The sequence below is a fragment of the Bubalus bubalis genome, chromosome 3, assembly GCF_019923935.1.
Source record: "Bubalus bubalis isolate 160015118507 breed Murrah chromosome 3, NDDB_SH_1, whole genome shotgun sequence".
Lineage (NCBI taxonomy): Eukaryota > Metazoa > Chordata > Mammalia > Artiodactyla > Bovidae > Bubalus > Bubalus bubalis.
The window spans coordinates 126,892,701-126,918,923 of NC_059159.1; the positions used below are offsets into that span (position 1 = coordinate 126,892,701).

The following is a 26,223-nucleotide window of genomic DNA, read 5'->3' on the forward strand; positions in this document are numbered from 1 at the left end:
TGGACTGCAGCACACCAGGCTTCCCTGTCCATCACCAACTCCCAGAGCTTGCTCAAACTCATGTCCATGGAGTCAGTGATGCCATCCAATCATCTATATTCTCTTTTGTACCCTTCTCCTCCTGCCTTCAATCTTTCCCAGCTTCAGGGTCTTTTCTAATGAGTCAGTTCTTGCATCAGGTGACCAAAGAATTGCAGTTTCAGCTTCAGCATCAGTCCTTTCAATGAATATTAAGGACTGATTTCCTTTAGGATCGACTGATTTGATCTTCTTGCAGTCCTAGGGACTCTCAAGAGTCTTCTCTACCACCACACTTCAAAAGCATCAATTCTTCAGTGCTCAGCTTTCTTTATGGTCCCACTCTCACATCCATACATGACTACTGGAAAAACCATAGCTCTGACTAGACAGACCTTTGCTAGTAAAGTAATGTTTCTGCTTTTTAATATTATGCTGTCTAGGCTGTTCATAGCTTTTCTTATAAGGAGCAAGCATCTTTTAATTTCATGGCTGCAATCACCATCTGCAGTGATTTTGAAGCACCGAATAACTGTTTTCTGTCACTGTTCCCATTGTTTCCACATCTATTTGCCATGAAGTGATGGAACCGGACACCATGAATTTAGTTTTCTGAATGTTGAGCTTTAAGCCAACTTTTCCACATTCCTCTTTCACTTTCATCAAGAGGCTTTTTAGTTCTTCTTTGCTTTCTGCCATAACAGTGGTGTCATCTGCGTATATGAGGTTATTGATATTTCTCCCGGCAATCTTGATTCCAGCTTGTGCTTCATCCAGCCTGGCATTTCACATGATAAACTCTGCATATAAGTTAAATAAGGTGACAATATAGAGCCTTGACGTATTCCTTTCCCAATTTAGAACCAGTCTGTTGTTCCATGTCCAGATCTAACTGTTGCTTCTTGACCTGCATACAGATTTCTCAGGATGCAGGTCAGGTGGTCTGGTATTCCCATCTCTTTCAGAATTTCCACAGTTTGTCATGATCCACAAAGCCAAAGGCTTTGGCATAGTCAGTAAAGCAAAAGTAGATTTTTTCTGGAACTGTCTTGCTTTTTTGATGATCCATGGATGTTGCCAATTTGATCTCTGGTTCCTCTGGCTTTTCTAATTCCAGCTTGAACATCTGGAAGTTCATGGTTCACATACTGTTGAAGCCTGGCTTGGAGAATTTTGAGCATTAACTTTGCTAGCGGGTGAGATGAGTGCAATTGTGCAGTACTTTGTGCATTCTTTGGCATTGCCTTTCTTTGGGATTGGAATGAAAACTGACCTTTTCCAGTCCTGTGGCCACTGCTGAGTTCTCCAAATTTGCTGGCATATTGAGTGCGGCACTTTCACAGCATCATCTTTTAGGACTTGAAATAGCTCAAGTGGAATTCTGTCAGTTGAGTGGAACAAAGCTCCACTAGCTTTGTTCGTAGTGATGCTTCCTAAGGCCCATTTGACTTTGCATTCCAGGATGTCTGGCTCTAGGTGAGTGATCACACCATCACTCACCTAGATGAGTGTAAGAGTTTTTGTATAAGCAAGAAGAAGTCTTTTAAGATAAACAGAAGCACTTGCTATAAGGAAAAGGCTACAAAGTCTTACACTTACCCTTATACAAGAAAACCAGCTCAAAGAAATAATAAAAAGCACAGAACTTTACCTTTCTTAACTAAAAAAGTCATTCAGTCCTCATCATGCCACACAGCAAACCTAGCATACTGTACAATGAATTTTTGCAGTAATATATAAATGAACAACTTTTTAATAAAAATGCTATTAAAATTAGGCTAAATAGTTCTACTGATCAATGCTACAATGCAGTGGACTGGACTGTGGAAACATCTTTTTAAAAGTTACTATTTTTCCTGAATATCCATCAGTAAGAGATTGGTTAGATAAAGTATGGTACACCTATACAACAAAGTACTAGGCTGTTATATAAAAGAATGAAAAAGATTCCTTTATGCTTCTGAGGAACAATCACTAAGATACACTGTTCAGTGAAAAAAGCCAGGTGCAGAGAAGATGAAAGAAATATAAAAAAAAAATTAGAAAATAAGTAGGACTATGTATATATGTATCTTTGCCCCCTTACCCCCTCACTCCCTCCAAAAAACATCAAGACGAAAATGCAAGGTGAGGTCAGGAATGGAATTTATAGTTCCTGACTTTACCATGGTTTTATAGTTTTGATTTGGGATAAAGAAACTATTTAATAGTAAAACAAAATTAGATTAAAGATATTGAATACTGTAATTCTTATTTTGAACTAAACACACACACACACGTTATAGATAAAGCCATGAGTAATCATGCTAATGCTATTAAAAATCAAGATTTTCAGCATAAGATACAAATATAAAATTGAGGAAATTAAATAAAAACCCTGTATTATTTAGTTGGAGTTGAAATCACTACCAAAAATTCAGAATGTGTTTTTTGTCTTTCAAAAATACGTGTTTCTAAGCACTTTCCTCTGAAAGCTTCATTGGCTAATTCTCCCAAATATTTAAGGAAGAAATAATTCCATTTCCAAACAAACTTTTCCCAAAACCTAAAGAGAGTACTTTCCAATTATGATTACTTGGCGTAATTACTTTCCAATTACTTTCCACCATTACCCTTATATCCAAGCCAGATAATATTTGGGCATTTCTTATAATATCCACATATTAAAAAAATTACAGATCAGTATACCCAATAATAAAAATTAGAGGACCTACACTAGTGGACTTTAACCCTTCATGTAGACCTCCAGTAATTTAGACATTGTGATAGTGACATAAAGATAGACAAACAGACCGATGGAATAGAGTCCAGAATCAGACCCACTCAGCCATGTAGAACTGATTTTTGGGAAAGAAACAATAGTAAAGTCTAACTATACACTATTTACAAAATACATATCTAAACCTAAGGATGCAAAAACCTTGAAATTAAAAGGATGGGGGAAAATATACCGTATATAATAATCAAAAGAAATCTCGAGGGCCGAGAGGAGCTACTCCACGTTCAAAGTCCGGAGGGGCAGCCGTGAGGAGATACCCCTTGTCCAAGGTAAGGAGCAGCGGCTGCACTTTGCTGGAGCAGCCGTGAAGAGATACCCCATGCCCAAGGTAAGAGAAACCCAAGTAAGACGGTAGGTGTTGCAAGAGGACATCAGAGGGCAGACACACTGAAACCATACTCACAGACAACTAGTCAATCTAATCCCACTACAACCACAGCCTTGTCTAACTCAATGAAACTAAGCCATGCCCGTGGAGCAACCCAAGACGGGCGGGTCATGGTGGAGAGGTCTGACAGAATGTGGTCCACTGGAGAAGGGAATGGCAAACCACTTCAGTATTCTTGCCTTGAGAACCCCATGAACAGTATGAAAAGGCAAAATGATAGGATACTGAAAGAGGAACTCCCCAGGTCAGTAGGGGCCCAATATGCTACTGGAGATCAGTGGAGAAATAACTCCAGAAAGAATGAAGGGATGGAGCCAAAGCAAAAACAATACCCAGTTGTGGATGTGACTGGTGATAGAAGCAAGGTCTGATGCTGTAAAGAGCAATATTGCATAGGAACCTGGAATGTCAGGTCCATGTATCAAGGCAAATTGGAAGTGGTCAAACAGGAGATGGCAAGAGTGAACGTCGACATTCTAGGAATCAGCGAACTCAAATGAACTGGAATGGGTGAATTTAACTCAGATGACCATTGTATCTACTACTGCGGGCAGGAATCCCTCAGAAGAAATGGAGTAGCCATCATGGTCAACAAGAGTCCAAAATGCAGTACTTGGATGCAATCTCAAAAACGACAGAATGATCTCTGTTCATTTCCAAGGCAAACCATTTAATATCACAGTAATCCAAGTCTATGCCCCGACCAGTAACACTGAAGAAGCTGAAGTTGAACGGTTCTATGAAGACCTACAAGACCTTTTAGAACTAACACCCAAAAAAAGATGTCCTTTTCATTATAGGGGACTGGAATGCAAAAGTAGGAAGTCAAGAAACACCTGGAGAAACAGGCAAATTTGGCCTTGGAATACGGAATGAAGCAGGGCAAAGACTAATAGAGTTTTGCCAAGAGAACGCACTGGTCATAGCAAACACCCTCTTCCAACAACACAAGAGAAGACTCTACACATGGACATCACCAGATGGTCAACACTGAAATCAGACTGATTATATTCTTTGCAGCCAAAGATGGAGAAGCTCTATACACTCAGCGAATATAAGACTGGGAGCTGACTGTGGCTCAGATCATGAACTCCTTACTGCCAAATTCAGACTGAAATTGAAGAAAGTAGGGAAAACCACTAGACCATTCAGGTATGACCTAAATCAAATCCCTTATGATTATACAATGGAAGTGAGAAATAGATTTATGGGACTAGATCTGATAGACAGAGTGCCTGATGAACTATGGATGGAGGTTCGTGACACTGTACAGAAGACAGGGATCAAGACCATCCCTATGTAAAAGAAATGCAAAAAAGCAAAATGGCTGTCTGGGGAGGCCTTACAAATAGCTGTGAAAAGAAGAGAAGCGAAAAGCAAAGGAGAAAAGGAAAGATTTAAGCATCTGAATGCAGAGTTCCAAAGGTAGCAAGGAGAGATAAGAAAGCCTTCCTCAGCGATCAGTGCAAAGAAATAAAGGAAAAGAACAGAATGGGAAAGACTAGAGATCTCTTCAAGAAAATTAGAGATACCAAGGGAACATTTCATGTAAAGATGGGCTCGATAAAGGACAGAAATGGTATGGACCTAACAGAAGCAGAAGATATTAAGAAGAGGTGGCAAGAATACACAGAAGAACTGTACAAAAAAGATCTTCACGACCAAGATAATCATGATGGTGATCACTCACCTAGAGCCAGACATCCTGGAATGTGAAGTCAAGTGGGCCTTAGAAAGCTTCACTACGAACAAAGCTAGTGGAGGTGATGGAATTCCAGTTGAGCTATTTCACATCCTGAAAGATGATGCTGTGAAAGTGCTGCACTCAATATGCCAGCAAATTTGGAAAACTCAGCAGTGGCCACAGGACTGGAAAAGGTCAGTTTTCATTCCAATCCCAAAGAAAGGCAATGCCAAAGAATGCTCAAACTACCGCACAGTTGCACTCATCTCACATGCTAGTAAAGTAATGCTCAAAATTCTCCAAGCCAGGCTTCAGGAATATGTGAACTGTGAACTTCCAGATGTTCAAGCTGGTTTTAGAAAAGGTAGAGGAACCAGAGATCAAATTGCCAACATCCGCTGGATCATGGAAAAAACAAGAGAGTTCCAGAAAAACATCTATTTCTGCTTTATTGACTATGCCAAAGCCTTTGACTGTGGCTCACAAGAAACTGTGGAAAATTCTGAAAGAGATGGGAATACCAGACCACCTGACCTGCCTCTTGAGAAACCTATATGCAGGTCAGGAAGCAACAGTTAGAACTGGACACGGAACAACAGACTGGTTCCAAATAGCAAAAGGAGTACGTCAAGGCTGTATATTGTCACCCTACTTATTTAACTTCTATGCAGAGTACATCATGAGAAAGGCTGGGCTGGAAGAAGCACAAGGTGGAATCAAGATTGCCAGGAGAAATCTCAATAACCTCAGATATGCAGATGACACCACAGTTATGGCAGAAAGCAAAGAACAACTAAAGAGCCTCTTGATGAAAGTGAAAGAGGAGAGTGAAAAAGTTGGCTTAAAGCTCAAGATTCAGAAAACGAAGATCATGGCATCTGGTCCCATCGCTTCATGGAAAATAGATGGGGAAACATTGGAAACAGTGTCAGACTTTATTTTTCTGGGCTCCAAAATCACTGCAGATGGCAATTGCAGCCATGAAATTAAAAGGCGCTAACTCCTTGGAAGGACAGTTATGACCATTCTAGACAGCATATTAAAAAGCAGAGACATTACTTTGCCAACAAAGTCCGTCTAGTCAAGGCTATGGTTTTTCCAGTAGTCTTGTATATGGATGTGAGAGTTGGGACTATAAAGAAAGCTGAGCACCTAAGAATTGATGCTTTTGAAGTGTGGTGCTGGAGAAGATTCTTGCAAGTCCCTTGGACTGTGAGCCAATCCACCAGTCCATCCTAAAGGAGATCAATCCTGGGTGTTCATTGGAAGGACTGATGTTGAAGCTGAAACTCCAATACTTTGGCCACCTGACGCAAAGAGCTGACTCATTGGAAAAGACCCTGATGCTGGGAATGATTGAAGGCATGAGGAGAAGGGGACGACAGAGGATGAGATGGTTGGATGGCATTACCAACTCATTGGACATGGTTTGGGTGGACTCCAGGAGTTGGTGATGGACAGTGAGGCCTGGCATGCTGCAGTCCATGGGTTCGTAAAGAGTCAGACAAACTGAGCTACTGAACTGAAATGAACTGAACTGCATGAATCACAGAAAAAGTCTCAAGAGCTTTCAAATGATTCAACTCATAATGAGAATAAAGTAACTTCTATATGCCATGGATTAAAGATGAAATTACAAAGGGAAAGTGGAAAATATTTTGAAATGAATGATAATGAAAATACATATCAGAGCTTGCAGCATGCAGCCTAGGCAATACTTAGAATGGAAATATAACACTAAAATGGATATGTTGGGGGAAATTCTACCGAACATTTAAGGACATGATGATGCTATTTATACAACCATTCCAGAGAAAAAAACAAAAAAAAGGGGACATTTCCCAAGTAATTTTACGAAATAAATTAATCATATTCATAATATATAAAGAGTAGTAACAAAAGGACCAACAAAAAAGATAAGTGGGCTAAGATATCAATTTATGAAAGAAACCTTTCATAAAGAATGACCAGTAAAAATTTGACCAATAAAAATATGCTCAGTTGTAATCAAGAAGTAACAAATTAAAACTATCAGAGAATACATTTTGACCATCCTATCAGCAAAATCGCAATAACAAAAAATTTTTTAATCAATAATATCAGGTCCTAGGAAGGGAAAATATACCCTACTAGGTTCAATTTAGGTGCATATTCAATGTTAAGCCTAATGTGCCAAGAAATTAAATCCCCAAAGGATTTCGCAGAAAGGATATGAGATAGATTCAGAAAGAAATGAACTAGTCTAATACAAAACATCCATTTTCTATTTGTGGCCTTAGGATCATTATGAAAATGGATAGCAAGAGGCACTGCTTGAGACAATATAATGCTTTCAACTTCCTTAACTTGGTGAATTAGTGGGCATAATGGGAAAAGAGTGTTCTGATAGCAAATACGGATATACTAGAAGTAAAATAAATAAGGCTAGAGATGGACTCCAGAGAGTATTAAGTGCTAAATTAATGGAATTTGAATTTTATCCTACTTGTGATAAGCAGTCACTGAGCAGCAGAGCTGGGCTTTGAAAATATTCACCTGACAGTGTAGAGCACCAGGAAGACCAGTAAGGAAGCCGCTACAACAAACCCCGCAGAAATAAGAGTCTGTTTACCAACTTACACAGTACAACCTTTAGCCTGCCTTAAAATCCTAGTTACAGATTTTAAAAAAAGATTAAATAGCACTTAAAGACTATTAGAGGGATAGATACCCGCTTAATTCTCAAACAACATCATGGCAGCAAGTATACAACATAATGAGGCAGCGTTTAATTACTAAGAAGTAATAACCTTAAAATTGCATTGATCAATAATCTCAGACATAAAGGTGACTTTTTACACGCTTTGGTCAAAAGTGACTTTAGGTTAATTACAAGGTGACATTTGACAGTACCATGAAGAATGACTTAAGGGGTATAATAAATGGAGGGTTTTTAAAAAAATTATTAACTGGATGGATCAAATGTTAAAATGGATGGCAAAGGAATTATAAACTTAAGAAGGTTAACAGCTTGCTGATTGGAAAATTAGCACATACTTCTGCTTCAATGGTCACTTACTGCTCCTTGATGTGTTCTGCCTGCCAGCCTGCCATCCTCATGCCCAGCAAGGTTCCAAAAAGGGAAGTGCCCCTTGCTCTGGTTAAGCAATGTCCCTGCCTGCTATGATTATCCATGTCAGAGAGTAAAAGCGGCAGATGGTTTCAATAGAAAGGTCTTACTGTTCTGGTTCCAGGATAAGGAGCACTGCTACCTGTGTGTTTTTCTATTCCCAAACTACGCCCTCCCACAACGTGGTAAAAAAATCCAAAAAAAAAAAAACAACAAAAAAACAAAACCACAACAATAAAATAAAACCCTAAATGTAAAAATCAGAAACAAAGCCTATAAGCTTACTCGGGATTCGGACTAAACCTGCTCATACAAGTTCTATTTTATGCACATGAATTCTTCACTGTATATCTTTTTTTCAGAACTGAAACACAGTTGACATATGACATGCTGACTTGATTCATTTCTATACTACAATATTACAGCATGATCCTCCTCACTATAGTGTTAGCTAGTATTCCTAAATTTACATAATTATGATTCCTTTTTTGTGATGGGAATAATTTAAGATCCCGTCTCTTAGCAAGTTTGATGTTAATACAATATTGTTGTCTGTAATTATTTTCCTATTCTTAACGTCTCACTTCTTTATAGCTCTTATAAAAACTTCTCAATTTCTTATGTGGAAAGTTCAAGTTGCACTGGAAGGCAGGAGAAAGTGCTGCCTACTTCAAGAGCAATTACAAAGTACTTTCCTAAAAGTGCTAGTGGGAATCTGAATGTTCTGCACTGACCAGCAAATAATACATTCAACAAGACTCTCTCTTGCTTGGAGAAGGAAATGGCAACCCACTCCACTATTCTTGCTTGGAGAATCCCATGGGCAGAGGAGCCTGGTGAGCTATAGGCCATGGGGTAGCAGAGTCGGATACGACTAAGCTACTGACCCATCTCTTGCTCAGTGCCATACAGCCTATAGCCACTGGAGGTCAGCAGAGAACCTGGTCCCATCAGGGGCAGATGAATGATCTTCCTACATCTTAAGGCAGCATGACCACCAGGGAAAGTGATTAATTTTATCCCCAATCTCCCCAAAGAATGTTGAATAAGATGAGACCAAGTGATATCATGATCTGTAATTGAAGAAAAGGCAAGTTTTAATCACATATGTACAAATTTTGGAACACAAACAATTACAAACAAGGATATGAGAACATTCTGTAATCCAGCTACCACTGGGGAAAATCACTATTAACATTTTGGTTATATATTGCTGCATTTGAATAAAAGTTGCTTAACTAGCAGTGACATGTTTCAATTGAGAAAAAAAAAAAAAAACTCTGAGGTTAGTCAAACAGTAAAGTGCCAGCATCAGTACTTACAGAACTGGGTATTAACAGATTGGAAGAAAATCCTAGAAACACTCAAAATGGCACAGAAGTCGACATTGTGTGGAAAAACACAAGAATCAATGACAGAATTGGAAAGTGACTGCACAGGAGTCAGATTCTGAATGTGAAACTGGTTCAGGATTACTTGAATAAATTTGTTTCCCTTTTTAGGTACATAAATAAACGATGTGACAAATCTGTAAGTAATTCTAAAATAGCTCTTAGGATAGACATAAAAATCCTAAGTGATAAGAAAAGACTGTGCTATAGTTCTATTTTTGTTTTTCTGTTCTTTTTTCAGTTATAGATAGAAGAGTAGCAGAAGTGTGCTTTATAATCAGTGACAAGTAAACCTTGATAAAATACAGCAAAAAATACATTATCATATTGTTGAGAGGTAATGAGAGAACCTATTTGAAGTATTTAACAAAGTACCTACAAAGGAACAGTTCATAAATGCTGGCTATTATTTACCATCCATCTATTTAACAACTATAAATAAACACTGGCTGTGTGCTAGGTGTCAGTCCAGTGCTAGACACAGAGGGGTAAAAAGACAAGATCCTTGCTCTTATAGAGCTTCCATTATTATTGTTGTCATTAATATTACTGCTGCTGCTACTACTATTTCTAACTGTTTGCACACACACAAATCTTTTTTTTTCTAACATGTATTTACTCATTTGGCTATGCCAGGTCTTAGTTGCAGCCCGGGATCTTCAGTCTTCGTTGCAGCATGTGGAATCTTTAGTTGTGGCATGTGGGATTTAGTTCCCTGACCAGGGATTGAACCCCGGCCCTCTGCATTGGGAGCTCAGAGTCCTAGCAACTGGACGACCAGGCAAGTCCCCGGACTAGAACCCTAAATGAAATTCTTAAAACTCTTCATATATAATACAGGGTAACAAAAAGATGTACCAGTCTGGATTTTCTAAGATCAGTATAAAAGAAATCCTCGAATAAGTCAATAATAAATGTATCTTCACCAGAGATGCAGCAATTCCTTTTATGGGGTCCCCAGATGGGAGAATTTAAAAGGCAATTGTCAGATCTGTGACAAATATGAGCCCAGTCTCCCAGTCCTCTGCAGGATGAGCGAGGACATAGTGGCCATCACAGGACATAAATGCCCTCTCGGTTGTGGGAAGAGATTGTTTCTCTATCTGTATCTTCCATCTCTCTTTAACTGCCCTGACTTTTCCTTTTTCTTTTCCTCTACTTCTCTTCTACTTAAATACAACAAATGGAGAAGTTAGGGGCTTAGGAGGAGAACTAAATTCTACCACTAGATGAGGGTTTTTCAAGCTACAAGCTTTACACTGGGATTTCAAAAAAAAAATATAGCTAAGCTTAAAGTTGGAAGCTTCCTGATGTCACCCCAGCATCACTCTGAGTTTAAAATTCTCTAACAGTTTCCAGCCTTTTGCAGGAAGAAAGTAGAGTGAGGAAGGGAAATCAAAGCTGCTGCATCCAGCTTATATACAGAAACCAAAGGGCTGACGGAGTGAAATTAGCCTTCTGCATCACTCTTGCCTTCTCTCCTCTAGCTCCAGGTTCTCAACCTATTTACCTGAACCTTTCAACCTTCAAATAAAGTCCTAAAAGGGCATACAAAGAGGTGAGATAAAGGTAAGAGAGAAAGCACTCCATGGGATGCTGCTAGGTGGAAAAGACATAGATAGAAAGAAATGTGGGCAGCAGACCTATAATTATGCGCTGAGATGGGTTTTCCTGATCAACTAGCAAACTGAAGTAGAGGACAACTCCAAACTAAGGATGTGCACCAGGTTCTAAGGAATGAGTACGTGCACTGCCTCCCACAGGGACTTCTTTGAGAATACTCACTTGGCATGTTTTATGAAAATTAGTGCCATTACATTTTTATATTATTATATAATTATGTTGCTTGTTTCTTAACTTATGGTATCCTCTTGTTCTCAGTTCTTAAGCAGGGCTGATAAAGAAAAAACACCACAGTGGCAGAAATTCCCAAATGCAAGACAATATACAAGATTTGTGGCTAAGATAAATAGGTAAATTCTGACATGCCACACCTCAATTTAAGCTTGCAAAAATGTTAGGAAGCAATACACAGTCACTAAAGATTTTAAAAATTCAATGCAAGCAAAGCGTGGCTCATTCATTTTGCCACATTAATTTCTTTCAGTAATCTATCTTGAGTTTTATCAAGTCTTTCAGTGTTTATTGATAGGATAAGCTGGCTTTCCCCATTTTAGATATTGATGGGATTTATTGCCTAACATTAAGCCATTTTTGTGTTACTGGCATAAATTTTTTTTTTTTTTTTGGCCACACAGCACATGTGATCTTGGTTCCCTAACCAGGGACTGAACCTGCACTCTGTATTGTATTGGAAGTGCAGAGTCTTAACCACTGGAATGCCAGGGAAGTCCACATAACTACTTGGTAATGGAAGAATGTTCACAAAGGACACATCAACCTTCCACTGTACCTGGTGGTAATGCAGAGATAGATGCTACTGTCCAAGAGAAGGCAGTTCATGACCCACAAAATGCCTTCAACTACCATCCCTGCACACAGGAGGTTTTCCCTGAGAAAGAGACAGCCGCTAAGAGAACTTGGGCTCAGATTCCAAAAGCCATCAAGGGACTCTAAGTGTTCCTCGAAATGCCAGTGAACGTCTATTCAAGGACATCCTTTTTAAATTCAATCATCATGTTGAAAATTACTTATCACAGTGAAAATAAACAGAAATTACAATTAACAGTATCACAGAACACCTGTAGAGTGCACACTTCAAGCTGCTTTTACACATATTTTCTCAAAAAGTCTAAATCAACAAGGATCTCCTCTCTCTTTTCTAAACTAGACAAATTATAGGTTCAGTGACTTTTTATAACAGCTTTCTATCTTGACATTTTTCAAGCTTGTAGAAAAGATGAGAAAGTAATATAGTGAGTACCTGTATGCCCTCACCTGGATTTAACATTTAACCACACCCACCCCTCCTCATCCCTACACACACTTTCTATGGTGGCTCCTGAATCAAGTTCAGTGATTTTTTTTTTTAGAAGATAACTTGTCCAACTATATATGACTTAGTAGGTAGCAGGGCACTGGTACCAGAACAAAGGCTTCTACTTTAGTAGAGGGTTGGGCCACACAGTACAGAAACAATAATAGAAACAATATCATATGTAAGTAAATACATTTTTACATATACACTGACCCAGTATAGATAATTTAAACAGACTATTGCATTATTCATACCAAACATTTTAAGTCATTTTAATATAGGAACTGGGTGAATTTTCAGTTTCTTTGAGAAACCTCAATTTAAATTACTTTGATTTCCAAAATCATAGTTACCTGATAAAAGCTGTATACTCTTGGGGACAGTCTGGCTCCCTCCATGTACCATGTAACCTCAATAAATCACTCTCTCTAATCTCTGAGTCTTTCAGTGTCTTTATCTATAAAGCAATAATATACTCCAGCTCTCTGAAGTCCAACATCCATTACCACCTCAGAAACTTCACATTTACTGCTCCTCCTGTCTGAAACACTCTTCTTCCTCTTTTTTCCTTAAAAACTCCTACTTTTCCTTATTCTCCAAGGGGACCTCTGTATACCCTTAGACTAAGTTGGACTTATTATCTCATAGTACCTAAAACCCTTCCCTTCAAAGCAGTTATCCTGATGAGCAAATGTGTGTGTATTGCCCTTGCCTTTCTGGGTTTATCTGGCTCATTGCTGTATCTCTAAAACCTCCCACACTGCACTACAAAGATCAGGCGGAAAAAAAAAAAATGCTGAGTAAGTAAATAACACTATCTAACTCAAGGGGCTTGTGGTGAAGATAACTGAAATAATACACGCAAAAGCATGTATTATTAGTAGGTTTTTCCCAACAATCTGACTAGAATTTTTTCCCAAGAAATAACACTATTATTTTGAATGGAAGTTCTGGGTGACACACTGAGCCAGAAGCAAGACAGACTTAAGTATCAGAAGGTAAGACAGAGTAGGTTGCCACAGTACCAGACAGGTGGTTAGTAAGAACACCTATGTGGACAGGATGGTATTTTGATTCTGAGGTCACCTTCTGGTTTTGATAGGAAACTTTATATCAAACTTCTGCCTGACAGAAACGAATCCTAAAGCACCAAGTAGGTGCTTTACAGAAAAACTACTGTAAGGAAGCAAAGACTTTAGAAGTAAAACTTTTTATTTGCATACAGCATAACTAAGTAAAAACTCCTAAGGGATCTACATAAGACTTATTAGAACTAATAAGTACCAGTATACAAGATCATTATACAAAAATCAATTGTATTTTATATACCAGCAATAAACATAAGAAATTAAAATTTTAGTTTTGACAAATGTACCATGGAAAGGTAAAATAAAATGTCAATCAACATTAGGATAAACTGGGTTAAGGGGTAGAAGGAAGGTCACTGTATTATCTTCAGAATTTTTCTACAATATATCTCTACATTTGTTCCAAAAATAAAAAGGTTATTTGAAAAGTATCATTTACAACAGCATCACAAAATAAATGCCTATTGATAAATTTGACAGAGATATGAAAGACATGTAGACTAAAACATTGCTGAAAACTGCAAAATACTGTTAAGAGAAACAGAAAAGACCTAAACAAATGGGAAGATATACAGTGTTCATGAATTAAAAGAGTCAATATCGTCAAAATGACAGTTCTCCACAAAGTGGCCTAAGGGTTCAAAGCCATCCCAGTTAGAACCCCAGCCATCCTCCCGCAACCACACCCTTTGGCTAGAAATTAACAAGCTGATTCTAAAAGTCTTACAGAAATCCAAAGCAACTAGAGTAACCCACCACTGTGAAAAAAACGACAAGCTTAGAAGATTTAAACCACTTGCTTTGAGACTTACTACAAATCTAAAGTAATCTAGAAAGTGAGGTATCGGTATTAATATAAACAGACAAATATATCCAGTACAGAACAGAGACTAGAAATAGATCCATATATATATGCTTAGAGGATTCTGACAAAGATACAGAATTAGTGAAGAAAGGATTGTCTTTTCAACAAATAATGTCAGAACAACTTGGCAACTATTTGTAAAAAAAAAAAAAAAAAAAAAAGGCATTCTAATCCAAACATTGTGCCACATATAAAAATTAAGTCTAAATGCATCACAGACTTAGATGTATACTTCATACATAAAATTTATGAAAGAAACAATAGCAGAAAGTCTTTGTGATCATGGGTGAGGCAAAGATTTCTTAGAGAATGAAAAAGTATAGTCCATTTTTTAAAAGGACAAAATTAGACTCCATCAAAATTAAGAGTATATGCCTTTCAGAAGATACTCTCAAACAAAACTTGAGATCTCATACTTCCTAACTTCAAAACTTATTACAAGGCTACAATAATTTAAAAAAAAAGCCTGATACTAGCATAAACACAGACATATTGACCAATGGAACACAACAGATTATCCAAAAATAAACCCTCATATATGCTCAAATGATTTTTGACAAGGGTGTCAAGATCATTCAACAGGGAAGATAGTCTCATCAACAAATGGTGTTAGAAAAGCTGAATGTCCACCTGCAAAAGAATGAAACTGGATCCTTACCTTGAACCATACACAAAATTAATTCAAAATGGGTAAAAACCTAAACTTACCACCTAAATGATAATACTCTAAAAAGAAAATATAGGAGAAAAGATTCATGACATTGGATTTGCAATAATTTCTTGGATATAACACCGAAGAAATTATTGCAAATCCAAATGTTGGCAGTTCCATGGTCACCTGAGGATGGACAGGAGAGACACTCCACAAAGGAGCATAAGCAAAATTTGGGGGATGACAGATATGTTGATATCTTGACTACTATCATAGCTTCACAGCTGTACATGTGTCAAAATATTAAATTGTTATAATTTAAGCTTGTGCAGTTTACTATATGTCAATTGTACTTCAATAAATCTTAAAAAAAAAAAAAAAAAAAAAAAGGCAAATCCTACCAAAGAATAATCTGCCTAACAGGAATTTTTCTCCAGACTATAGGACTCTTAAGGTCCTTCCAGATGAAAACCTCTGCAATTCAACTAGCATGTGAGGGATTACCCAAAGTACAGCCTATTGTACAATATCTAAAGAAAGAGTGGAAAATATGAACAAATCATTAAAAGGATTTCATGGTGTCGCTTTAAAAAGGGAAGAATTGGGCTTCCCTGGTGACAAAGTAGATAAGAATCCACCTGCCACTGCAGGGGACACAGGTTTGTTTTCTGGTCTGGGAAGATTCTAAATGCTGTGAAGCGACAAAGCCTGTGAGCTGCAACTATTGAGCCCAAGCTTGTGTGCTGCGAACACTGAAGCCCATGCACCCTAGAGCCTCCACACTACAACTACTGAGGCCACATGTTGCAGCCACTGAGCCCACACACTGCAGCTACTGAGACCCACAAGCTGCAACCACTGAGACCCACACACTGCAACCGAGACCCACAAGCTGCAACCACTGAGACCCACACACTGCAACCGAGACCCACAAGCTGCAACCACTGAGACCCACACGCTGCGACCACTGAGCCTACATGCTGCAGCTACTGAGCCCACACGCTGCAGCTACTGAGCCCACACGCTGCAGCCACGAGCCCACACGCTGCAGCTACTGAAGCCCAGGCACCTAGACTGTGCTCAGTAACAGAAACGACTGAAATGAGAAGCCTGCAAACTGCAACAAAGAGGATCCCTCCGCTCACTCCAACTAGAGAAAACCCATATAAAGCAATGAAGACGTAGCACAGCCAAAAAAGGGAGAAGAATTACACAGAAGGGAAAAAAAAATACTTAAATAAAACACACAATGTCTCAGATATCACTTTCCCTAATAAGAAACTAATTCTGTAGACGTCTCTGGTGGATTAAAAAAAAAATCTTAATTATGGCTATTTACTCCCATAAAAAGATTACTAGCAATGATGTTAGACTTATTTATGTTCACTAATCTGTCTCTTTGTGACTCCATGGACTGCCACCTACCCAGGCCCCTCTGGCATGGGATTCTTCAGGCAACAATACTGGAGTGGGTTACCATTTCCTTTTTCAGGGGATCTTCCTGACCTAGGGATTGAACCCACGTAGCCTGTGAAGAAGGCTGAGCACTGAAGAATTGATGCTTTTGAACTGTGGTGTTGGAGAAGACTCTTGAGAGTCCCTGGGACTGCAAGGAGATCCAACCAGTCCATTCTGAAGGAGAAGAGCCCTGGGATTTCTTTGGAAGGAATGATGCTAAAGCTGAAACTCCAGTACTGTGGCCACCTCATGCGAAGAGTTGACTCATTGGAAAAGACTGTGATGCTGGGAGGGATTGGGGGCAGGAGGAGAAGGGGACGACAGAGGATGAGATGGCTGGATGGCATCACGGGCTCGATGGACGTGAGTCTGAGTGAACTCCGGGAGTTGGTGGTGGACAGGGAGGCCTGGTGTGCTGCGATTCATGGGGTCGCAAAGAGTCGGACATGACTGAGCAACTGAACTGAACTGAATCTGTTAGAATTAATGATATGTATTGTTAAACAAGTTAATTTTTCTAATAACTGTAAGCTTGAGAGCAGAATTTCAGATCTTATAATCCAAATTCAATCAAAGTAGGGGCTGTTGTCTGTTCCAATTAAATACATTAAGAATAGAAAATTTTGAAATGAGAGCCCACACCAAAAACCTCATGTTCTCTGTCAGGGAAAGGTGGGAGGAAAGATCCAAAAAGCAGGGTGGGAATGTAGGCCATGCTTGCACTCACAACCTTTTCTTGCTCCCTTCCTCCTATACAGTTATGAACCTCAGCAGACAGATATGTGGGGCATGGTTTAGGAGATTTTGAAATACTTTGCTGTCAGCTGTTTCTGCCTAGCACAGGGCTTTACCAGAAAATCCCCAAACCATTTGTTGAACTGAATGGAAAATAAGTAAATGGGTCTGGGAAGGCATTTGGTCAGGAGATCGGGATTCGAATTCTGCCCTGACTAGACAGTAAGCTATATGACATTGGTTAAGTCACTTTTTTATTTCCATTTCCTCATCAGCAAAGTGAAAAGTGAGTGTATACAAACATGTGCACGGATACACACACACACACACAGTCTTGTCAGGTGAAATGTAAAGGATAGGAAATTTGCAGAATAGGAATGTTCTGTAATTCAGGCCAACTTACCAATAACTCAATACAACAAGCTTTTTTAAATGAGCTATCTTTGTCACCCAGAAACACTCAGATGCTTCAGATTCAAAGAATTAGTTTGGTCTCCACTTCGGAACAAAAGAGAGATTTAAAAACAAAGCTAATAGTTCCTGCCTTTGAAGAACTGACATTACAATTGGTGAGACAACCAAGACACAATGAAGCAGAACTACAAAGCGCAGTGACTTTGGCACTATGAGAGAGTTAAATTCAAGGATAATGGAAGCACTCAGGAAGAAACCTCAAAGTAAGCTCACTGGCTCACACTGGAGAAATCTGTCATGCATACAGAAAATTATAAGGATTTTACAAAGAAAGCACCAGTGAGACAAATGAAATCCAAGAGGTTGGGTTCTAAGTAGGACTAACCTAAGTTTCTCAAAATTAATCAGTAACTAGAGCAAATTATACCTCAAAGATAGTTCAAGACATCTTAGTAGAATCTTTTATGTAAGAGAAACCACACAAAAATCTGAGACTGTTTTATTTGAAATGACTATAAATGGTATTTTTGCATGATTCTAAAACTAACAGAAATTGTTTTCTTTCCTAAGCCTATATATCAATTTTATTTATTGATTTTGGTACTTGCTTTGGTAGAAAACCACAATGATTTACTACCTGCATGCTTGCCCTACTATAGTTTAATGAAAAAAAAAAAAGAAGTTTTTTTTAATCCTTCACACAGGCAAAATGGAAAGTAGTGTTGTAAGTATCCATACATAAAGATTAAATATTAATATTTTAACCAAAGTCAAGAGCATTTTTGTCTTGTTCTCTACTTAAAACAGAGCATTAAAAAAAAAGTGTGTGCATATGTGTGTGTGTGTAGGAGAGGTGGGGACAGGACAGCTTCTTCCAGACTTCCTATGAGGTACTTACAGTGCTGATCACAATCAACTCTGGCAAAGACTACTTGATTTGCATTTGGGTATTCTTCCTTAATGACATTGGAAGCTTCCTCAAAAATTGGGTGCAACATCTGGCTGAAACGACACCTACGCACAGAAAAGGATACCAATTAAAACTGAAAAGTAGAAGCAATAAAATTTTATTTTTGTTGTTATCTGTTTATATTTAGTATTTATTATATGTACAATAAACAGAATTAACAATCACACTGTTAATTCAGGATTCCTGATGTCATTCACTGGAGATGAAAACAATTTGAAATTCAAAGACTATTCCATTTCAGACAAATAATTTAAAGATGGATCTCTCACAGAGGCAATGAAACAAGTGTGAGATAAGTCCTCTAAAATGTATCTACTTGGATCTGTAATTACTAAGTCTCAGGCATTTATAAAGGAAATTAGCTTCTCTGAATAATGAACATATTTTTAGACTACAAAGTCTTTAAAATGATAAGTTTATTGCCAATATTAGACTGATTCACCTGACAAATTCAATCAAATCTCATAGGCAAGTTAATATGAAAATGGCATATGGTGTAGACTGAACTGTTTCCTCTCAAAATTTACCTCTCGTTCAAATAGGCTTTTGTATGTATAAGCTATTAAACATACTAAGTTCAGGAGCAAAATTTTTTAATTCTCAAAGGAGACTTCCTGTCCATGTTTTCTCTGTCTGTAGTTTTTTGCTCTGCCTTTACTTTTAAAAGGGGCCACAAACCCCACAATATTGTAGAAACATGAGACTTCTAATTCTGACTGCCCCTTGATCAAGCCAACTACTTCACAAATGTATCCTCTTAGTCATTAAAGGCACCTGATGAGAAAGAGAAGAATCAGAATCAGCACACAAGCAGGTGGGCTAGAATGGTTATTTTCATATGAAAAAGGTATTGAGTGTTTATTAACAACAACAAGAAGAACACAACTATAATTCCTACTATTGCTTCCAGAGCCCTTTTCCATCAAGAAATGTACCTAAATGAAGCCTGTGAACTCTAATCCACATGTAATTAGGTCAAAGAAAGAAAGTTTTAGTCACTCAGTCGTGTCTGCCTCTTTGCAACCCCATGGACTGTAGCCCACCAGGCTCCTCTGTCCATGGAATTCTCCAGGCAAGAATACTGGAGTGAGTAACCATTCCTTTCTCCAGGGGATCTTCTCAACCCAGGGATCGAACCTACATCTCCTGCATTGCAAGCAGATTCTTTACTGTCTGAGCCAGGGAAGTGCAATTAGGTCATACATATTAATTATAATTTAAGAAAAATATAAAGTCTATGACAGGATACAAACTTTATACTTCCTCCCTATTTTTCTTTGTATGTAACTCTTCTAGCCCACTCACCTGACTTCCTAAGGAGATGTCCTAGAAAATACCAAGGAGACACAATCTGTAGCTTCAGTCTCTTGCTTTCAAGTGGCTCTTTCCTCTTCTAGCATTCTTAAATCTCTCCAATCTGGGATAGGTGGGTAGGGTCTGCAGACATCAGGGACCGTGTCTTATTCTGAGACTACATATTCTAATAAGCATTTCAGTAGATTTCTGTTAAATGAATAAATTGGTAGGATGGAGGAACTGGACAGGCTAGGGTCACAGGTTTCTGGGTTCCCACAGTTTGCTAAAGATAGGATTCTAGAGGGCCAGGGAGGCAAGGGGTAAGGATTGCATGATGATTTCTTGAAGAAATTAGGATATGGCTTAGTAAAGAATCCTGACTTAAGGGCAAGAAAAGAGAGATATTAAGGACTCCTTTCTGGATTGTCCAGTTTGTTGTTCAATAAGCACTTATACACAGATTCATGTTTAAAACAAGATCAGTTGTAATACCAAAAGGTGAAAGGGGAAGATAAAATAAAACTTCAATTCCAATATAAAGTTACATTTACAAAAGTGACACAACCAAAGCAAACAGATCTATTAACAGGGTCTTGGAACTGTGGTGTTGGAGAAGACTCTTGTGAGTCCCTTGGACTGCAAGGAGATCCAACCAGTCCATTCTGAAGGAGATCAGTCCTGGGTGTTCTTTGGAAGGACTGATGCTAAAGCTGAAACTCCAATACTTTGGCCACCTCATGCGAAGAGTTGACTCATTGGAGAAGACTCTGATGCTGGGAGGGACTGGGGGCAGGAGGAGAAAGGGACGACAGAGGATGAGATGGCTGGATGGCATCACCGACTCAATGGACATGAGTTTGGGTGAACTCCAGGTGTTGGTGATGGACAGGGAGGCCTGGAGTGCTGCAATTCATGGGGTCGCAAGGAGTCGGACACGACTGAGCGACTGAACTGAACTGAAGAGTCATCTGAATCCAATCTCCGTATCTAGTACTTGAAATCAGCCCTTTACAAATCAACCAAATGGGGCAAAAGTCTTTGAGGGGACAATTTAAGGACACTTACTAGTATAACATGGGGTAGCAAAGAGTCGGACATGACTGAGCGACTGAACTGAACTGAACTAGTATAACTTAGTGGGAAAACAAATAAGCTTCAGAGTCAGACATACTTGAGGTTAAATCCCAGTTCCACCACTTACTAGCTGTACGACCTCTCTGAGCCTCAATTTCCTCAATCTAAAATGGAAATTATAATACCTACCTGGAGAGTAGTTCTGAGCATTAAAAACAATATATGTAAAGAACCTGGCACATAACAGCATTATTAAGTTCTACTTTGGTTTACTGTCCTTTCAGGTATATTTTTAGGCAACTCTATTAGAGAATTCTTCCTTAAGCTGTGCCACATCTGTAACTCCCAAAGGACACTCAGAATCCTGACTTTGAGGCCACGCAGTGTAAGTCTAAGTCCTATGTCAAGTTATCCACGTTTTTTTCCATTGAATAAAACAGCATAAAACTTACGTACAACTCCAAGTATTCTTTGGTAATATGTTTCTCAAATAACTGCAGTTAGTCCACATTTTCAATCTGCTTTTTCACAACAGTTGGTGGCATGTTCTATTTCTCTTTCTTACAACACACAAAACCCCTCCATCAAGGTAACTGCATTCTACTGGGTTGGCCAAAAAGTTAATTCGGGTTTTCTGCAACATCTTATGGAAAAACCCAAATGAACCTTTTGGCCAACCCAACAGTTTCAACTCTGCCACAATATAGTCAGGTAAGTATGGGAAAATATTCCTCTGAATCTGTTTTACTTTTAGAGTGGACTGAATTCAATAATTTTCTACCACATTCTGTGGTTAATGTTACATATGCTGCTGCTGCTAAGTCGCTTCAGTTGTGTCCGACTCTGTGCAACCCCATAGACGGCAGCCCACCAGGCTCCGCCGTCCCTGAGATTCTCCAGGCAAGAACACTGGAGTGGGTTGCCATTTCCTTCTCCAATGCATGAAAGTGAAAAGTGAAAGTGAAGTCGCTCAGTCGTGTCCGACTCTTATCGACCCCATGGACTGCAGCCTACCAGGCTCCTCCGCCCATGGGATTTTCCAGGTAAGAGTACTGGAGTGGGGTGCCATCGCCTTCTCTGAATGTTACATCTGGACAATCCTAATTTACTTCGGAAACTGCTATCTTCTGTTGTACATTTTATAAATGGTATTTTCTCTGTATATCTTCAACATTCTACTGAAGTTCTTTAAATACAGATACTATACATTGTTGATTCAGTAAATATTTACTATGCACTTATCTGCCAACTGTCATGCAAAGTGCTTGGTGATTCATGTTGAAAAAAAGATAGATATGGTAACTTTTCACAAAGTTAATGATATAGGAGAGAGGCACCAACTAAACCATGGCATACAAGTGTTATGACTGGCTAAGTATGCAGGGTTATGAGCAGATATAGAAAGGGTTCCTAACTGTACTTGAGAGTAGGGGTAGGGGCATGATGTAGGAAGGTGGCCTGGAGAAAGTGGCGTCTAATCTTAAGACTTGAAGGATGGTTCAGACTTAATGAAGTAAACAAGAGAGATCCATTCAGACAGAGAAATACCATGATTAAAGGTCAGTGATGAAAGAATACAGAATATTACAGAAGCATAACAGAACAGAATATGGGAATGGAGAGGCAAGAGATACAGCAGCAGAGGTAGGAAGGAACAGGGCCACCAGGGGCCTTCCAGGCCAAGGTAAGGGACTCACATAAAAGTTATGGAAAACATTTAAGGTTTTTAAGATGAGGTGTAAACTAATCTAATTTGCACTTTAGGAAAGACTACTCTGGCTTACTTTGCAGCAAAAAGAATGGAGACATATAAGACCAGAAGCAGAGGCAATAAACTAAGACTGTTAATAGATATCTAGGTAAACTGTAGGACTATGTGTGGCTTGAAGTAGGGGCAGAGGCACCTGCTAGGTGGTAAGCCTAAGAGGGTCATATAAGATACAGACTGTCTGGGAATAAGGATGATGTGAGTTGTTTCGAACTTCTCTCCAGCTGAAGTGCCCCTCTTCCTATCCCCATGCCACATTCTTTAACATCTACAATATACTGTGCCCTTGTGCTCAATGCTGGGAACACTAAGAAAAACTTTATCTCTGCCCTCAAAACTGGTTTGCTGGAACACAGAGATTGAAGACAAAACAATGTAGTAGAATGTGGGACATAGGGAACTACGTGAACAGACAAGACAGAATCCGATTTAGACAGGGAAAGGAGTAAAGGCTTCCTAGAAGTAGTAGTAGATGGTATGCGTTACAAAATATCAACATTATTTTTCCTTCTAAATCTGCCATACCCACATCCTCACCTCCAAACACTGCCTTACTTCCTCAGTAAGGAAAAATAGAGAACTGCAATATGTACGTATGCATGTGCATGTGTGAGAGAGAGACTGAGAGACAAAGAGAGACAGACAGACAAAGACAGAAATCTGAGTTATTCTGTAACCTGCTTTTATTTTAAAATGTGGGATGATGGAATCAGTATATTTTCTCTCTTAAAACAAATGCTCACCAAATTAAGTTGCTTCATCTGTAAATAAATGAACCTGAATTATTAATTTTGTTTATGGAGTACTGTCTTACAGAAGAAAGAGGCTTCCCTACTTACTCCTTTCTAGCAAAGAAAAATCACCTCTAGAAAGTTAAAAGCAAAAAACAAAATAACCCCAAAACCCTTAATGATGTACCCCTCCCCGCCAAAATAAGATATTACTTACCAATCAGCATAAAAATTTACTAAAGCAACATCAGCATTGTCTGAAATTGAAAAACAAAACCAAACAACCTAAGTTACTTATGTCTACATAATTATGACATAATTCAAGATAATGGTTTCCATCATAGCCTTTTCTATTTTAAAGGCTCAAGAAAAATACACAGTAACTATTAAGTTATCTCTCACTCAGAAACCTGTACATAGCATCAAAAATGGCTTACATAATTTGTGGGAGCCCCTATTCCTTTTCTCTACATCCACCATCTTAATACCTCCACTGAATGAATATAAAATAAACAGAGAATCAAGCTCAGATCAGGCAAGTAAGCTACTAAATAGCCTACTCTCATAAAAAGTGAAGTGGAGTGATCTGGCTTTTATTAATCCATTTTTTGACCTTCCACATTCATGAATAACTGAGAATTAGCTCTGCAAATATTGCATTGGCCAAAAAGTTCATTTGGTTTTTCCTTAAGATGTTACCGAAAAACCCAAACAAACTTTTTGGCCAACCAATAAAATCCTATTTCAGAGAACAGACGTGTATAACTAAGCTATTTCTAAAACTCAGATGCCACCTAGTAGCAACAAGTAATCTACAAATAACAGTGTTGCATAAGATGTACCTTTTCTGGTTCCTACCCGTTTAACATTTATTCTCTGTTGCAAAATATAACTCAGTATTATTTGCATATCCAGATGTGAAGACAGGAGAAAGGTATCTGTTCCTTTTGCCTAAATCTAACAAAAACTCAGTACTCAGTAAACTGCATGCATGTGCACACACACACACACACACAAATCATACCCACAAAGATATTCTAGAATGTGAAAGATGAAAGGAGTGAAGATGATTTGCGAGTTTCAATTCTCTATTTCCTTTTTTATTTGATATCTTTGAGGCACTTTCTGTCCACGTACTATTCACTAACACAGTGTGGTTCTCGAACTGTGGTTCCTGGGACCAGAAGCACCAGCATCACACTGGAACTTGCAGAAATGCAAATTCTTAGGTTGGGTCTAGCGATTTCTATCAGGAACTGGGGGCAGGCCTATCAATACTGGTATTTTAAGTCCTCCATGTGACACTGATATAGGCTAAAGTTTCTCTCAAGAAATCCCACAATGTGGGAGCAGACTTTCTAGCATTTAAAACCAGTTCCAAGGAAACAAGACAACATATGATGGTCAATGAATAATCCTTTTATCTCTCATTATTTTTAGTTTTGCTCAAATCAGTGGGTGAAATGAAGTATTAAAAAAAAAAAAAAAGACATCATTTATCCACAGTACATTTTCTTAAATCTCCTAAGTTGTGATTTTCTGATTAACCACATTTTCACCTTCCCTCTACTTCTTTTAAAAACAAGAAGAAATGTCTTCCCCCGAATTATTTGAATCTACAATCACACTGTCAACAAACAAGCAAAAATACTTACTAAACTTAATTGGATCAATGACAAAAGAAGAGATCAGAGTACATGATATAGTTAAAAGCTAAAAAAGACACATATACAAAAAAATTGTAGACTGTGTCCTAAGGTCATTAACATAATACTGCACAGTGGAAACTGCTGGTCTTTAAGCCACAAAATACTCTAAGAGTGGTATTTATGACAAGGCAAAGAAACAAAACAAGACTAAAAGTTTACCTGTAACACAGGAAAGCAGACTTACACATTTTAAGAAATTTTACCAAAAACTAAAATGAAAAGTGCTTAGTTAAATACATATGCACACAGACACACAGACACACACACACACAAACACACACACAGACACCATGGAATTAATCAGAATGCTGGCTCCTCAACTGTTTTAGGTAACTGAGATTTTATTTTGTTTTTGTATATAAACTAATTTTTAATAGAAAAGAAAGTATACTTTAAAAATATGAAGGTACTTACTTAAAATGTCATCTATATTCTCTGTATCAAGACTTATTATTTCAGCTGTTACAGGAGTAAAAACCCAAGTTACCTGGAAATTTAAAAAATGCAAAAATTAATAAATGTTTCTACAAAAGGCAAATGATGCTAAAAGTCTAAAAAGAAAATTCACAAACTAAGTTGGTTCTACTAGTTACAAAATTACCAGTTGGTTTTAATCTTTATTATCTACTCTAACTCTTCATGGGATCACTGAAATAGCAGTACAACTTCTCAAGCCTGGAAACGGGGTTCAATAGATTTCCTCTATTTCTTTCTAAATACATAAAAGAAACTGTTTCTAAACAATTTTCAAAATTAAAAATGTACTCAGTCTTTTAAATTAATATTCTCAACAACTTTATCTCTGCTGTCATTAGAAAAAAAATTGCCAGATTATTAACAGTCTTGAAAGAATATAACACCGAGGCTAAGTTTGCTGATTCTAACCCACCATGCTTCTAAGACAGAACAAAATACTGAAAAGAAGAATTCAAGAAAGACTTTTCAAATTGTTAACCAAAAGCCCTTCTTGCCTGGTCTTCAAATGCAGGTGGTTTAACAATGTGAAGGTGAGAGGCTATAAAGAAGAGAGTAAGAGTAGGTAAAATAAGTGTGTCCACTTGAACATGTCTAAGACACTAAATTCAAAGAAAATTTCAGATTGCCATCTACAAAACAAAGAAAAGGCATGATTTTAAACTAAACTAACAACTGCTTA

At 38.2% G+C, this 26,223-nt stretch overlaps 1 protein-coding gene across 1 annotated transcript in view; it reads right to left on the reverse strand.

The window, feature by feature from the left end:
* The window catches only part of ERP44 (endoplasmic reticulum protein 44), a 94,339-nt gene that overhangs the window by 27,539 nt on the left and 40,577 nt on the right, over positions 1-26,223 (reverse strand). The window contains exons 2-4 of the mRNA XM_025281808.2: positions 25,482-25,554; positions 23,576-23,615; positions 18,418-18,533 (exon numbers count right to left, since the gene is read on the reverse strand). Coding sequence (XP_025137593.1) covers positions 18,418-18,533; positions 23,576-23,615; positions 25,482-25,554 — 229 coding nt within the window. The remainder of the gene's footprint in view (positions 1-18,417; positions 18,534-23,575; positions 23,616-25,481; positions 25,555-26,223) is intronic.